The 18584-nt window shown below is 32.2% G+C and overlaps 1 protein-coding gene across 4 annotated transcripts in view; it reads right to left on the reverse strand.

Annotated features, from left to right (window-relative positions):
* Nucleotides 1-6622: 6622 nt before the first annotated feature.
* LOC143922430 (uncharacterized) overlaps nt 6623-18584 on the reverse strand; it is a 351132-nt gene continuing 339170 nt past the window's right edge. For all 4 annotated transcript variants that reach the window (XM_077445659.1, XM_077445658.1, XM_077445657.1 and 1 more), the window contains 5 exons: nt 15827-16128; nt 13380-13496; nt 10717-10836; nt 9355-9456; nt 6623-8034 (listed from right to left, as the gene is read on the reverse strand). In XM_077445659.1, the coding sequence (XP_077301785.1) occupies nt 7882-8034; nt 9355-9456; nt 10717-10836; nt 13380-13496; nt 15827-16128 (794 nt within the window). In that variant the 3' untranslated portion in view covers nt 6623-7881. The remainder of the gene's footprint in view (nt 8035-9354; nt 9457-10716; nt 10837-13379; nt 13497-15826; nt 16129-18584) is intronic.

The following is an 18584-nucleotide window of genomic DNA, read 5'->3' on the forward strand; positions in this document are numbered from 1 at the left end:
TAAGTCTCTTTTGAAATTGTATGTATGTATATACCAGAATCCGGCGCCTATGAATCGAAAAAATAAATAAATCGATGACGTTACGAATTTACGAACCAACAATACATACAACGTCTCTTTCGAAATTATATATTAGATTACGAAAGCTCTAAGAATACGACAATGGCACCCCCGGTGTCTGCGCCTCCTAGGGCTTCGCCCCCCAGGGCTCCTCCGCTGACGGCTTCGCCCTCGGTGCCTACGCCCCCGGGAACTTCGAATGCTTTGAATCGGAAAAAAGCGAATTATTTATTCGATGACGTCACGGTCCTAACGTTATCTAATACATATACATACATATATGTATTAGATAAAAAAAAAACTAGTTGTTTTACCCGGCTTCGCTCAGTGTTTGTAATATAAACAGCGTAAACATGGCGAATCTAATAGTAAATATTCATTTGTTTTTTTATTCAATTTATTTGAATCGAAAAACATATATGTAATATGAGAAATATTAATATAAGAAAATTTGTTTTGTTTCCGAAGTTCCAACCAACATTACATATTTTCTTCCTAAGAATTGTAAATAGGTTTTTGAGCTCTTTTCCTATTATGCTTTACATTAACGCTAGAATAATAGAATACTATGATTACTAACCAAATTAAATTAAATTGTAAAATAGAAAATGATCAGTAGATCAGTAGCTATTAAAATAGATACAAGATGTATTGTGAGCATAATTTCGTAATAATAAAAAGCATTTAAAAATCAAACATATTTTCTTCCATACTTAGTACATACGTACTAAGTCTCTTTCGAAATTATATATTAGATACAATGTAGTACATGATTAATTTATCAATTACACTATTTTTACTTTTTTAATAAAAATATTACAGTAGGCATTTGACATTATATATTATGTACATATGTATGTATGTATGTTCACAATACTTTGTGTACAACGTTATGTGTAATAGACAAAATAATCTTTGTTCGAAAAAAAGATCAATAAATAAGTTGCTCGGTAAATCGAGCGATCTGAGATATTGTAGCGATCAATTTATCGTTCGATAAACTTTCCGGTGAGTGTTGTCATCAAGAAATACGAAAGTACACATTTTGTTAAATGTGTTATCTTAAAAGTGAAGTGACAGGAAGTCGTCATTTTTAATGAGAGTTGGGTATCCTCCATTACCTACATATGTATGTATGTCTTTGTCTCTGTCTCTGTCTCTGCCTCTGCCTGCTCTATGTCAATCTCTAGTTAACACTTAGATGCCGATCAATGCCGATAAGCTTTTGCCTATGCAATATACATACAATGTACATATGTATGTTCATGCTATAATATTTTATGACTGTGTTGATTTGAGATGACATTAATGGATATCGGCGAGGCATTAGTCCTATTTATTTATATATCTACGAATTATGACGATCACGAACGCGACATTCCTTTTAAGGTCTAAAAAATATTCGAATACCAAATGTAGGTGCTTATTTTGTGGGCATTAATTTACTTTAGCTTTAATATTTACACAAGTGATAAACATTGTATGTACATATGTATACCTATGTATACGTAGTAGGTACATTGGTTCAATAAAAGTGATGTCTGGGGATGACAGCACCGCACCGCACCGTAAACGAAAGCTTCAAGGTTGAAATCATTATATGATTATGATATTTTCGTGCGTGATAATTGGCTGTTATTAAATTAAAAGTTCAGTGGTGGCAAACTTAAAACCAGATGACCCGTTAAATTATTTCCGTTGACCCTTCAAACGTTATCGTTTGTTTTATAGATATGTACCAGTTTACTTTTGTAATTTGCATATGCATACTTGTGTAGTTAGTATGAAGTTTGTTTTTGACCCAAGCCTAAAAAATGCAAGAAAACGATCATGAATGAGACTTTCCAAAACCCGTAGACCATCTATGTAAGTTATAAGATGTTCTATATTTGGGGGAGCTCAAAGTAGATAAGCAACAATTTTGTACTGTTAATGTAATACTGGCCGAAAACTGATTAATATACTTACCGAAAATTGATTAAAATATTGGCCATTTAATTAATTTTCAACGTAACAAACACCCAGCAGGCTTCCAAGAAATCCCAAGTCTCTGTTATTAGAAACCTATTATTATTCCAATTATAAAATTTGATGTTTGTTACGTTGAAAATTCAATTTACTTACTTTAATGTTGGCAAAGTATTTTCAAATGAAAAACTTATTTCTTTTAAAAAATAATAGTCGATGTAGATTTACACTAAATAATTAATTTACTGGTTTATTTTACTTCACTCTAATTAATTTAGTTGTATAATATACATATGTAGGTACTTCATTTTACTTAAGTTTCGAAGTTTAAAAACTACGAGCTCCTTGGAAGACTGCGAACACTTACTTGAAGAATATCCAAAAATTAAAATTAAATAAAAATATTTTCAGAAAAAATTTCGCCTGCGGCTATATACATATATGCGGTATGTATATTAAAAAGCTGTATTATAAAAAAGCTATTAAAAATCAATGAATTTATATCTTGAAACTGTGGCTTGCAAAATGTATAAATACAATATACATATACACACATATGAACTAACTGTAAACAAAAATTTATTTATAAAGATAAAAATTAATAGAAAAAAACGCATCAATACTAAAATAATAGACGATATGATTAAGAAACTTTTAAATGGATAAAATACAGGACTAAAAAATGAAATACTCTGCCCTTTGATTTGATTCTTTTAACTTGATTTAAATCTGAAATCGTGATATCGTGAAAAAATTTCAACATCACATTTGTGAAACTAGTAAATATTTCACATTTTAATCAAAGCGTATAAAAGCCGTACTTTCGTACATATGTATGTATTATAAATATGTGTAATAATTTGTTCGTAAATTCAAAACGAGTAAAGCTTTTCGTGTTAACATGACATTTAATACACCGAATAACTTTTCATTACTCGATACCCATTTAAATGATTATTTTTTTTAATTATTATTATGATAATTTCAGTCACACGTAGGTATAGTGAAATATAAAATTGGTAAATAAATTTGTTATGTATGAGAAAATTGATACAAAAACCATTAGCGTAGATTACTCGTTATTAAATTTCGCTGTTTACTTCGATAATTGCATGCAATAATTGCATAAAACCATGCGATATCATAATTGAAAAATTAATTATACGATACAAACCTATGACGGTGAATTGAAGTCGTCCGTAGATTGCTTTTACATAATATGTGCACAAATACATATGTTCATATTAGAGGTTGTGATTTTTCGACTTTTTTTGATTCTCGAGATTCGAGAATCTCCTTTTCTCGGAATATTTGAATCTCGAGATTTGAGAATCTTATTTTCTCGAAATATTTGAATCTCGAGAATTCGAGATTTTCTTTTTTTGTTTCTCGAGATTCTCGAGAATTCTCGAGAAAGTATAATTTTTTTTTTAATTTAGTGAATATATATAAACTTGACAACATACAAAAATCAAAAGGACACAAACACTACATATGTATATTATATCAGGGGCTTACAACTTTATTAAAGACATGACGAAAGAAAGATATAGAGAGGTACAATAGAACATTGAACATACCGGACAAATAATAAAAATACTGACCATCTATACATATTACAATACTTCACAAAATTATTTACGAGTTAACAAGTATACAAATCAGTCAGTTTATTGAACAAAAACATGTAGTGATAAATTAAGAATATTCTCGATATTTTCGAGATTCTAATAAACGATTTCTCGAGATACGAGAATCTCGAATTTTCATAATAAAATATTCTCGAGAAATGAGAATCTCGAAATTTTACAATAAAATATTCTCGAGAAACGAGAATCAAAATTTCTCGAGAATTCTCGAGAAATCTCGAGACGAGATTTCTCGATCACAACCTCTAGTTCATATGTACATATATATGTGCATATGTATGTACATATTTGTCCAAAATTCTAAATGAAGTTCAATAATGAATCTGTCTACTATTGTCGATGTGTGATTTTTCATTAAAATAAACAATCCAGAAACATTACTTCTTGGACTGTTTTGTCTTATAGGTTATACCAGGCCTGGGCAAGCTTTCTTACTGAAGGGCCAAATTCGATATTTTATATGAGTCGGCGGGTATACATGTATGTGTGCGTTAAATAACTACAATAAAACAAATTAATAAGGTTAAAATATTAATGACAATGATTAAGTTGTTTAATTTCTTTCGACATTTTCTGTATATCAGGTTTAAATTTGGTAGTAGAAATTTTTAAAACTGCCTGTAAGTGTTGATCTGTAATGCTTGATCTTAAGGAGCTTTTATTTAAATTAATTACGGAAAATGTCTGCTCACATATATATGTATGTATATGTCGATCCGAAAATGAACAACATTTTTCTCAGTCTTTAATTTTTCCGAATTCAGGGAATTATAAAATTTGCAGATTCCTTCACGGCGGTATAAATCTTTCAGATCTGTATCGCACTGTAAATCTAAAATTTCCAGTTGTAGTTCACTCGGAATGTTGTCAACATTTGCTAAAAACGGATCACGGGTTATTCAATATATCACGGGCTGTTTTCAATTACTCGGAAGTCACTTAAAGCTTTGATGGTGTCTCCGTATTTTTTAATTTTACTTTCATCAATATTTCATGATTTCAGTGTTGGAAAGTGATCCAGTTTCTTAATTAATATTTGACGTTGAAACAGTTGGAGTTTTAAATTAAATGCATTCAAGCTTTTTATCGAATCGTGAGCATATACATTTTTACCCTGTAAAATGCAGTTGAAAGTGTTCAGGTGTGTTATGATGTCCAAAGTAAAAGCAAAATCACAAAGCCAGACATTGTCAGTGAATTCAGGAAAATCAGTTATATGTTTCATTTCTAAAAATAAAATGATATCATCCTTTAATTTCCACACTCTTTGAAGGGTACTTTCCCTAAACTTAACCATCGAATATGGCTGTGTACTCTGCATCAAGATCTTCAAGAAAGCTGATATATTGTCTGTTTCACTACCCGTGTTGGCCAGTCGAAAGATGGCAGACTCACAAAATGGTCAAAAAAGGCTTAGGGATTATTTTTATGATTTAATACCTGACGAATGGATGGTTCACAATGGAATTACCATGAATTTAGGTAAAAAAAGCCCACTTCGTAAGACTTCCCGCGCTAATTCGAATCGCACTAATTGCAGATAAGACTATCCGCACACAGCCCAACCCCGTGACAAGTCACAAGTCGATAAATGTGATTGCATTATAATAAATTTTACTCACGGATACATGTGATATCCATGGGATTATTATGTATTAATCACTTGACGGATATATTAAAAAAAATGAATAAACACTATTTTAAAAAAATTGAAGGAAAATAAGTTATTTGGAAATAGTCACGCGGGCCGCATGGAATTGCGTGGCGGGCCGCAGTTTGTCCAGGCCTGGGTTATACTACAGGGTACTATGAAGCTAATTGCAAAGCCTTAAAGAGTTGATAGATCATATTATTCAGAACATTTTGAGCCACACTTGCCTCATTGTAAATCTAATATGTATGTAAGTGTTTCATCGGACAAAACATCATATTGATTCCTCGTATCATAAAATGTTTCTACATCAGTTGAAATAATTCATTGTAAATATATGTATGTATAGTTTTTATCCTTTTCAATGTTTCTTATTCAATTTCAATCTCTTTGATAGTTTCTATAGTCCTCAGTAAAGGTGCGTTTTCAAGATAGTATTGAATAAACCTTACGTATTGATTGAAGAGTAAAAAAACCAACTAATATATAGTACATATGTTTAAACTGATACGTATTTAAAGAATTTCTGCACATAAGTGCGCATGATTAGATTATAAATAATTTTCGGAAGTGGAAATGTTGAAAATTAAACATTCCTAATTGTGACGTAATACTAGATTATTATTTCTCTCAAATTTCAGGATATTTCAAAGTTATCTGTTGAAAACTACTCTGACGCATAGTCTAAAAATATCGTATCTGATACGTCGAAATGCTTACAAAGAACCAACTAACTAACCGATTAGAAATGGGCGTTTATTATTGTAATACAATGTAGAAAAATTTTATAATACGAGGAATCAATGTGATCTTGTCCGATGAAACACTTGCATATAAGATTTACAAGTCAATCATTACACCGTTGCTTCTTCATTCGCTGTCTTTTGTGCACAAAAATTACAAAAAATGAACCATTTAAGAAGTCTTTTAATGGAAATTATTAATGTAGAGCTTTTCGGGTATGAACAGTAACCGCCGCCACATCACTTGAAAAATCTCTCAGCAAACTTAAATTAGTCAAAAGTTATTTAAAATCTTCAATGGATAATTGAGTAATTTCTGTACATAAATACATATGTATATTATATACATATGTAGTATGTATTTTCAGTTGAAAGTGAGCCTACATTATTCTTAGATTAATCGACGGTCAAGATTACATATGTACCAACTGTTGAAGAGGCCAAAGAAAGACGAATGAAAATGTTGATTCATAATCATTTTTAATGATGCAGCATTCAATTCCGTCTCGAAATTGGTGAATTTCTTATCTTATTTAATAAAAGACATGATACATAAATGTATAGTGTACAGTATTTTTATTCAAACTAGAATACAAATGAAATCAAGTCTACATTATTTATTACGTAAATAGAGGAATTTTTGTTTCTGTTTATTAAATCGCTATGTGTATAATACTAATATATGTATGTAGGTACATAATATGTACTACATTGTGTATGCATGTATAACAATGGCACGTTTGATACATTGTTTTACAAGATATCGCACAGCTTCTCCTAATGACATAAAATAATTCACAAATGTGTTGAATATGGAATGTACCACGAATCTGCTAAAACACAAAATAAAAATAGACGAAATTTGAAATCTTACAAATTAACAACAGTTCATACGGAACAAAAATATCCACACATACATACATAGTGATACAAGTCGGAATATAATCTTTGCAAACGAGAACATTCTATAAAACATATACATATGTACATTCTATAAAACAGTGGAAATTTTTGTTCTGAGAACAGCAAAATATTCTTGATAGAATATGTTGGTTAGAACTACCTATAGGTACATACATATGTACGTATAATTGAGAGCCAAAGAATAATCTGGTGTTTTTCACACTAACCATACATGGGTGATTTTTGGTTGTATATACAATAAAAGTACAATTTAAAATTCGAGTTGATACATAAATATACATATATTTAATCGGAAAATTCTTACTGATCAAACGCACTTTTTACTAAAATTATATAAAAAAACCCACCCCAGCTATTCTTAAAAAGAGAACTTTTCGTTTCAAGAATATTCTCCAAAAGATTATCCTCGAGAAAACAAAAACACTATCTACACTATGAAATTTGTTCGGCACATATTACATGTACAAATCAAAGAAATAAAAAAGCACTATCACAATATCGGCAATTCCTCCTACAAATGAAAATTATAAGTACATATTCATTACAATGTTAAATAAACGTTGATTCATAGGAATTGCATGTAGTCTATGTACATATTATATAAACGTTGAATGTTTAAGACAGTAAAATAAAATGTAAAACAAACAAAAAAGAGCATGGTAAAAAGTCTCGGTAAAAGACGTTTAGTATAATTTCTCATGCAGAAGAGAGTACACAAATGTAATGCAACTTTTAGCAATAAGTATTAACCAAAAATAAAAGAAGGAAAACACAATATGTATGTAGTTGTGAGGATATGTAACTCTAGTATACATTAAACTTAAATATCTTTTTTTTTTTTTTGGAAATGTTGAATGTTTCATGAACGTAATATAATAACATTGATCTATGGCCACACAAAATCATCAAAAAGCCCGAAGTTGTTTTGTCCATTGTTGGAGGAAGTCGACGGTTGATCAGTGTCCGGTGTTTGGTCTACATATGACATCTGAATTGGCGGTATAATTGTTGATGTATTCATTTCTGGTCGTTCATCCTCCTGAAAATATTACATTCCAATTAGTTGTATGTCAATCCTTGTGTTCATTAATTGATTTATACATACATATTATACTTGTCTTGTATCCGTCTTACACAAGTAACACATAAAAATGATCAAAAACTTGAGTTCTTTTAATACTTTTACATTTATGCCATACTTTCTTTTACAATTGGACGACGGCTTAACTCCAAAACATTCAACATTTAAAATTGTCGTATTATTCGAGAAGAAAAGTCCCATCCAGAGAGAATTATTGAACTTTGTAAATCAATTTACAAAATTCAGAAGTTTTTCTGCAGCACATACATATTATACATATGTATGTACGCATTATATACATATGTATGCTCAATCTGTACTCTTTGTACTACATGTAGTAGGCAAATGAGAAAACATCTCCGATGGTTTCTCATCTGTTTTCCGGAACGGAAAGAACGTAAAGTGGGTAAATGGGTCATATAATTAATATATATTATATATGCATATTATTAATATCAAGTCACCGCCCTGATACTTCTTTTTGAGTTAGGCCACTGCCCTGATTGATATTCAAATTGTTTTTCTGGTACAATTACGTATACATACAAAATATTGTGAGTAGAATCTTGTTCTAACATTTAGTGACCACAACTGAATAGTAATCATATTCAGACCATATTCAAAACTTAAAAGACGTTTTGATGAAATTTATAGGCTTTTATTTATTTAAAACCACCGAAAACTTCGATAGAAAACATTCTGTGACTGTGACATATTGACCATACGCACTTGAGGAAAGATAAAATAAATAGTCATCTCTGAATTCACACTTTAAAATTTGATAGTTTTCTGACATACATATATGTATATGGTTTTAGCATTGCTAAAAGCAAATTTATTGCTTTTAACTGTGTGAAAATATTCAATTTGAAAGTTGGAAATTTATTCTATTGTAGCAACAAAGTACCAAGATTCAGATATTTATATCAGGATGGGTCGTAAAAATCAAACACCATCCAGGTTATTTTTTATTTAGCACTACACCACATACATATGTACGTATGTATATGTATATATGTAATACAATTGATTGATGGTGGTAACTTTTGTTCTACTTAGATTTATCGACGTAGCACCGAAATGATGACATAAAAAATGGAAAATTCGTGTACATACATACATACATACAGTTGTAATACACACGTTGAAATAATCAAACATTAAATTCAATCATCTAAAGATCCAAACATTTCATACATTCAAACCCCTGTATTTATTACTACGATTACATCCCCTCAACTGTATTGACAACGTTTTATTTTGATTTCATATACGTACAATTTTTTTATGTATATTGTCTTCTTTCCAATTATTAACAGTCATTGTCGAAATAAAAAATGTCAGGTAGCCCAAAAATTTGTTAAATTTGTTATACGAATTCTGAAAAATAAGTATTCACTGTAATTTTCATAATATTTTATCTATTAACTAAATGTATTATTGTATAACAATTAAATCTAAAAGAATTAAATTAAATTAGTTAATTAGGATGGAATCAAAAAAGAAAAACCAATCACTACTTGTTTACTAAATTTTTAGAGGGAAGAAGAAAGAATTAACAGGAAGTCACAGGAAGCAATGAAAAAAGCAAACTCAAACCAAATCACTAATTCAAAACGTGTTTTATACGTACCCGTTTAAAGTAAGTACTTAAATATGTACATATGTATATGTATAGCACCTTTTCGGAAAATTTTCAAGCCACAAGATGGTGAGTTGGAGAAATATTGACTGAATTGAAAACTAACATTCATCTATCGAATTACATACTTGGCATTTCTTCGCTGGAAAGTATTATGTATATGTACGTACATATGTACATACGTACATGCATACATAAACCTAATACATATGTAGTACACCAAATTTCATGGTTTTAAATTTATTGAAAACTGTATAGCCAAACACAAACACGCACTCCGGCAACACACAAAAATATTCATTTACATACTTAATAAATATGTGGCAAAAGAACTTAAAAATTTCAGATAGGTTACCATTATACCACTTATTAAATGTACATATGTATGTATAATAGCACTATACCAAATTTTGTAAAACATTAATATGATCGCAGTGTATTCAAAACTCGGAAGCAGATACTTATTATTATATATTATGTATATATGGATGTACATACATGCACACGTACTATACATATATACATATGTGCAATTCATAAGTAGTTAATGTGACAGATAATATAATTAAAAAAGGTTAAAAAAACACAAACACCATTAGTTGAATACTGAGAAATTAAAAGCTTAAAAATTTATTATATAAAATCAAAAATATTTTACACTTAAGATTGGATATTTTACACTTTGAATTGGATACATAAGTCGAAATTTTGACTATTTATTCTGTGATGGTACATACATACATACATACATTGCATTATATATATATAATACAATATATGTACATATGTAATAATCAATCAAATTTTATTTTCAAGCATTATTAATCAGATCATTGTATTTCTATTTGTATCGAGTGTTAATATTTACCAAATTAAAAGTGTTAAATGGACAGAAAATTATATGAAAAGCTTAAGAACTAATAATAATTAGAGATGATAAAAATGAAAGTAGGCGCATAATCATTAGTAAAAATAAATTCTGTAAAGCAGTTTCTTACAATTACTATGTTGACTTCTGCAGTATCGTCAAATCTTTTCAACTGGTCTAAACATATTTGTAAGGACTGGTTTTGGTCTTCAGTGAGATGCAGTATGTGCTTAATGTACGTTAAGTTGACCTGTAAGAAGCAAAAATAAAACCCAAATAACGAAACCCAAAATTCTAAGGTGTTTAGTAATATTATACATTGTAGTTTAACGCAAAGCACATACATACATACATATGTATTTATAAAGAATAATGCAATAAAACAGTTGTAGTAGAGATTGAAAAAAGTCGTGTAAATAATCATTTCAGGCGTTCTTATAATAATATTATTAATATGTAGTAACTATCATAAAATCAAAATTTCGCCAAAATTAATACATGTAAAGAAAATAATAAAAACGCAATAAATAAAATAATGAAAACGCTTTTGCAATAAACAAAATAATAAAAACGTTCGCGCTACATAAATTTGGTTTTCATTTATCATCAATTAAATTATAAAATAAGAAGAAGAAATCTTCATCTTTTCGTTTCTGCTTTCTTCACTGCCAAGTTTTGAAGATGGAGATATTTTCACTGTTTAGGAGATAATTGCTGCGATCGCCATCGAAATCATCAATCCATTCAGTTAGAGGCATCTAGGTAAATAAAATCGTTGATTTTTAAACAGGGACCGAACCGAAAACCGAAAACCGGAAAAACCGTCATTTTCCAGAACGATAACCGATACTTTTTTCCGTTCGTTTTTTCGGTTCGGTAAAATTAATACATACATACATATATATGTATATGTATGCACTTTGGGAATGATAGAATCAATGGACAAACATACAGAAATGTACATACATATATTAAAAATTTGTTTTTGAAATATTTAGAAAAATATAATATCGATATCAAACAAATGTACTCTGTTACAACAGATAATGGAGCTAATATGATCAAATTTGTCAACTTGTTAGCAATCAAAGATTTTATTAACGATTCCGATTTAAATACAACTACGTACATACTTATGAAGCTCGCGAGTTGTCAATTAACACATTATACATATGTAGATTGGCTATCAAAAGTGCGCGATTGAAACACCTGTGAACCGAAAAGCAAGAATAAATACACCAGATTTTTTATAAACTATTGTCGCACTTTTGTTCCTAAAAGCAGGGCCCGATTAAAAGTTGGTAAGCCTAGAAGAAAGTCAATTAAGTATGAATAAAAAAATGTATTTTGTCTGCATTTAAGCATTGTACATATGTACATATGTATCTCAGAATCTGCCCTCTATTCTTCAGTGCACCACCCGCAAGAACGTTACATTCTCCATTGATATTTTAATTTGTATGTACATACATACTCACAATCTGTATATAATCACAATCACAGTTATAGCGAAAAGCCGTATATCTATGACGGTGTGGGTGGGTGGGTGTATTTACATTAACTTGCTAATATTTAAATACACAAGAAAACCGAAGCTGAACCGGAACGAAAAAATAACGGTACGGGTCCCTGCTCTTACATTGGACTTTATGAGAGAGTCAAATCAGGTGTTTATTTTTTATGGTACATATTTCTATTCTAATTCTAAGTGGTGAATTAATTCCCCTGGAATATCCATTATTTGTCGTACATTTAAAATTTGTTGTTGCGGGCCTCTGCCAATTCTGTAAATTCAGCTTGCTCTCCTCAGGAATCTGCCAGTGAAGGTACATAGTGTGTCAGTTTATACGTATGTTACAGTGAAAATATATTATGTTTTCACATAATGTATCAAACAATGAATTTACAACGTTCAACAACGTATAAATTGAACCTTAACAACCCAATCTTAAATGAATAAGGCCAACCCTCTTACTTAACCTAACCTATCCTAACGCTTAAATAATACCAACCCTAACAATATAATCTTAAATGAATGAAACCAACCCTGAAAATGTAACTGGTTATGATTTCTTTTTGAAAATATATTTTCACTGTAACATATATGTACATAGACATATTAATGTAGAGCAAATTAAATAAAAGATTTTAAAAAGAAAGCGCACAGCAAAATGATATCGTTATATACCCAGATATATATACATATATTCAGGGCTTTTCACTTTTTTCTCATGCAACGCGGTGGAACGGCGTTCCGGCACCTTTTTATGCTTCAAACGAATATTCTATATTATATAATTTTTTCTAATAAAAAACTTGACAAGAAGTGAGTTGCGGTATCTTTTTTTTCTTTTAAATATTTTTATTTATCGCTTATGATTATAATTATTAGTTTTATTAATACATATTAAATATACATACATACATATTATATAATGATTCAATTACGCTCATACAGGTGTTGACAAAAATTAAATGTTAAATATACATATATGTAGTTACACATTAGTAGACATATTTCAACTTCGCATATTATATTTAAAAATGTAAATCTTAAAAATAAATCAAAATATGTAAATAAAGACCAATCTTTCGCTCCGCTTAACAGATACATAGCTTAGTGTGATATGACGTTAGAAAGTGCATTTTATTCGATTAAAGTTGGTGTATAAGAATAATATTTGATCATGAAATATAACAATGAGATGAAGAATGGAATGGATCATGACGATTTACATATCATATGTATGTATAAGCACTTAAATTATAACTATGTATAATAGAAAAAAGTACCTGGCGGTCAAGAAATGCATTAGTCAAGTTACTCATGTTGGTATTACATTCCGTCATCACAGTGAAAAACTTGTTAAAAACATCAGATGACAACAATTCAGCGTTATCAGTCTGTATCTAAAAAAACAATAAGAACAATTTAATCCAAAATAGATACATACATATAATATGTTGTATATACATATGTACATATGTACATATGTATGTATGTATTGAATCAACTCCGGGACAGATACATCATTTGGCAAATGGTAAAATTTGACTTTTGACAGTTTTTCTTTGGGTTCGTTCGCAAAATTCACACAACGTTTTTGGTGAAATAGACATCGACATTGGCTGGTCAAAAAGTGATTTTGAAAAAATGATAAGCTTCATAATTAATATACGATTTATTTCAATAATGAAATCTTATATCAGAACTTTGTAGAATTTTGCACTTTTCTTCAGCCAAGTTTGAAGAGAAACTGTTAACAGTCAATGTTTATAAAACTAACACGAAGCAAAATTATTTAACCCGGTTTTTTTTAGTACTTGAACTTTTTTTAAATTTAATTTATGCTATACATATATAAAAACGGACTGTTGCTAAATATATGTATATGTATATATTTGTATATTAGCATATATATTTGTGACGGACGATCAACCATCAACCAGTAAGGGGAACCAATTTTTTTTTCTTCAAATTTTTCATATTTTTTCAGTTTTTTTCATTTTTTTTCAGTTTATTTCAGCTTTTTTCATTTTTTTCATATTTTGCATATTTTTCAAATTTTTCATATTTTTTAAGTTTTTTTCAGTTTATTTCAGCTTTTTTCATTTTTTTCATCTTTTTCATATTTTTCATTTTTGGGCGCCGGAGGCGTCCGGAGAACTGGGGGCAAAGGCCCCGCAGCGGCGGCGGCGCTGGAGGCGAAGGCCCCGGGGTGCTGGAGGTATCGGGGTTGCTGGGGGCGTTGGTGGCGTTGGGGGCTAAGGCCCCAAGGCTCCGGGGCACCGGGGGCGAAGGCGTTGGCTGCGCTGGAGGCGAAGGCCCCGGGGTGCTGTAGGTATCGGGGTCACTGGGGGCGTTGGTGGCGTTGGGGGCTAAGGCCCCAAGGCTCCGGGGCACCGGGGGCGAAGGCGTCGGCTGCGCTGGAGGCGAAGGCTCCGGGGTGCTGTAGGTATCGGGGTCACTGGGGGCGTTGGTGGCGTTGGGGGCTAAGGCCCCAAGGCTCCGGGGCACCGGGGGCGAAGGCGTTGGCTGCGCTGGAGGCGAAGGCCCCGGGGTGCTGTAGGTATCGGGGTCACTGGGGGCGTTGGTGGCGTTGGGGGCTAAGGCCCCAAGGCTCCGGGGCACCGGGGGCGAAGGCGTCGGCTGCGCTGGAGGCGAAGGCCCCGGGGTGCTGAAGGTATCGGGATCACTGGGGGCGTTGGTGGCGTTGGGGGCTAAGGCCCCAAGGCTCCGGGGCACTGGGGGCGAAGGCCCCGGGATACCGAAGGCGTCGGCGGCGCTGGAGGCGAAGGCCCCGGGGCCCCGGGGCACCGGGGTCGAAGGCTCCGGAGCGTCGAAGGCGCCGGAGGCGAAGGCCAAAAGTGCCAAAGGCATCGGAGGCGCTGGGGGCGCCGTAGGCGTCGGCGGCGCTGGGAGCGAAGGCCCCAGGGCCCCGGGGCGCCAGGGGTGCCGGGGGCGAAGGTCCCGGAGCGTCGGAGGCACTGGGGGTGAAGACTCCGGGGTGCTGAAGGCATCGGGGGCGCTGGGGACGCTGGGGGTGAAGCCCCCGGGGTACCGAAGGCATCGGTGGTGCTGGGAGCGCCGAAAGCGTCTGTGGCGCTGGGGGCGAAGGCCGAGGGGGGAAGGCCCCAGGGTGCCAGAGGCATCGGGGGCGCTGGGGGCAAAGGGGTCGGGGCGTCAGCGATGCACAAAACGTAATTCGTAATTCTTAATCAATTCGTGCATCAATTTCTTTCCGAAACCAGTCGATTCAATATCTTTAACTTTATTTTTATTCTAGTTTCAATTCCTTTTCGAAACCACCCGTTGAAATCAACGGGCCCAACACTAGTTTATAATATAAACAACACATTTAAAAAATTGCCAAAGAAGTGGAGTTTGCAGACACAATTACTATATACATACATAGCTGAATATTCATATTTGATTTGTGCTAATTTACTCTTAACATATTAAAAAAAAAATTGATTTTTTGAATTTGGATTTTTGAACATTTTGTCAGTGCACTAATTTTCGGGTACATTTTGTCGTTGAACCTTTTGGACTTGCACCAATTGTCGCGTCCCCGGTGAAAAGTGAGGGCTACTCTACATCACTATGTATGTACATATGTAGATAAGAACTTCAAAGTATGAATACATCCATTAATGTGTGTATGTGTGTGTGTGTGTGTGTGTGTGTCTATACTCATTATAGTAATCATGAAAATATACAAATATTATAATATACATACACTTATATGAGTGCGGCCAACTGGATTGTCCCTCTCGGATATTTTGATCGCATTCGAGCAATTTGGCAATGTGCACGGTGTATTAAAACACTCGTCCAATTGCTCAAGCGAAGCGTTCTGAACCTGTCTCCTATCCTGGCTACAGTTTTCCACCTTGCTGCAGAAAGGAACAACTGCCGTCGACGAAATCGTGGAAGTGGGCAGTGAGATCATCGGAGTTTGCAAATGCGACGGGTTACTTGCCATCGGTTCTATAAGCGTCGCCGTTGTTGGCACCTTGTTGTCTTTTTTTATTGTCATATCTAAGTAAAAATTTTGTAATGTTAAAAAAGCTGAAAGTACAACATGAAAATATCTACATATGTCACAATTTTAAATACATTTTCTGCTAAAATTACTGACTGACCACTTACATATGTACAATATGTAATGAAAAATTCATTCAAATTTTATTTAGCGCCGATTTCGAAGAAAGAAAAGAGTTAAATCAGTAAGTTGATAAGACATGTGTGAATTGGAATTGGCTAGTATTGCCAACGAGCGGAGCGTCACAAACCGAGAAGCTCTGGTTTACTTAAAAAAATAGCACGTTCAAAGAATACATCCATCGTCGATTGATTTTACACGAATCGTGGGCAAGTTTTCAACGACCTCGTCACATACCAAGGGAACACACACGCATATTTGTGTGTGTGTGTGTGTGTGTATGTACATACATACACACACACACGTGCTTATGATTGTATTGTCGTTTATTAGATGTTTTATTTTAGTTTTGAGGATTGCCCTTAGAGCGAGGGGAGGCCAAAAGTTTGTAACGGCGGCCGTTTGCCAACTCTTCAGCAAACAAGAATTTGCAACTCAACGATATTTTCAGTATACAAAAATATTCCATATCGGATGATGGGAGAAGGAGCGTGTCGGGGCGGGGTGGCTTCATCTAAAATATGTTAATATATGTATTATATTACATATTTATACATATATACAATTTAACGTGGAATTGAAATTAAAATGAACCCTGTTGAAAAAAATATAATTAGCAAAAAGTTAATTATATTTTTCATTTATTACAGTAATAAATGTGCATGTATGTTTGCTTTCTTATTATTTTGAAATTAATTACTGTTTAAATGAGTTGTAATCAAAGCAAAGCTCACAAAGAATTTTGAAATCGTTACGGAGAAGTTTGTTCAGGTAATATATTATACATATATGAATGTAATTTAAATAATTTATATTCAAAATGAGAGCTATTACATTAAAGGTAAAAATATCTAATGTGAATAAAGGAGGAATGAAAAGAAGGCGTACAAAAGAATGACATATCCACATTTTCAAATTCAAAGCAAGGTACAAAGTTTATCCGTTAACTAAAATATGTATGCATGTACAATGTATATATACATATTTATATATCCTCGTTAGCCAAATAACCTCTATTGTATGTTAGATGACACCTAAAGACTTGAAATGGAAAAAATCCTACGATATGATTCATTTTGTATTTTTTTTGTACACAAAAGTTTTTAAAGATAAACAACAATGAAGAAAAGCATTGAATAATGGCGAATATGGGATATACATAAAAATGGTCAAAAAATAGAAATTTAAAGCAAGAGAAGGAACAATAAAAAGTAGAGTATTATTATGTAAATACGTATGTATGTACGTACATATATATATATATATATATATATATATATATATATATATATGTATATATATATATATATATATATATATATATATATATATATATATATATATATATATATATATATATATATATATGTGTAATTACATAATCCTCAAATCCATACAATTAATGGCAATATCTCGAGAGCGATCTCTCAAAAATAAACAGACAGAGACCGCAAAGTTCTGACAGAAAATGCTATTTCAGTATTTTTATGTATACGGCGTGTCAATATTATATTGGACAGTGATTTTCGCATCGATAATGTTGTGTTATTTTTTTTTCCCTTAACATGAGAAAGTTTTTGGAAGACTTCCAAACGAAATCGAGAAACATATTATTATACAGATTAAACCGTCAACTGCTTCAATGCCTAACAAACGGATTCATCGTGGACCTTTTAAAAGTCAAGTATGTGTCATTTTTTTAACTTCACAATAAAAAGTTGCCAGCCTCTGGGGATCTAAATTGTAATTTAGATTTTAGTTTTTATAGGCAAAAAAAAATAATATTATTTAAAAATGACTCTGGATAGCAGGAAAGTGCCAAAATGTAGGAAAATATTAGGTTGTCCCATATACAAATGTATGTTATGTATGATTAAACTTGATAGGTGATAGGTTCTCCTATATATGGTGCCTGTATTAAACATTTTTACAGTCAACTAGTGATGTGTCTTTTGATATTTAAATGGGTGGTTTTAGAAATGAATTCCGATATACATGTGTATATTTATTTTATGTTTTTTGAATCTGAGCTCTTTGATCCCGGACTCCGAGCCCTTCTAAAACTAGTTTATGGTCTAAGCTAAAGTGCCTTGAGATATTATATTATATAATATGTAGCGTTCAAATCATTTGAACATTCAGAGAGGTTATGTATGTATGTACATAGGATATGTTATACTTAGTATTCTAAAAAGCAAAAATTGTGTATGATTTTAATGAGTTAATTTTGCTGAATTGCTTTTGCTGTATTTCAAAACGTGGAAGAAAATCGCCGAGATAAAATACGTTTAATGATTGTTAACAGTTTGTCTAAACAATGTAATAATTGCAG

Source organism: Arctopsyche grandis, chromosome 2 (genome assembly GCF_051622035.1).
Source record: "Arctopsyche grandis isolate Sample6627 chromosome 2, ASM5162203v2, whole genome shotgun sequence".
NCBI classification, from domain to species: Eukaryota; Metazoa; Arthropoda; class Insecta; order Trichoptera; family Hydropsychidae; genus Arctopsyche; species Arctopsyche grandis.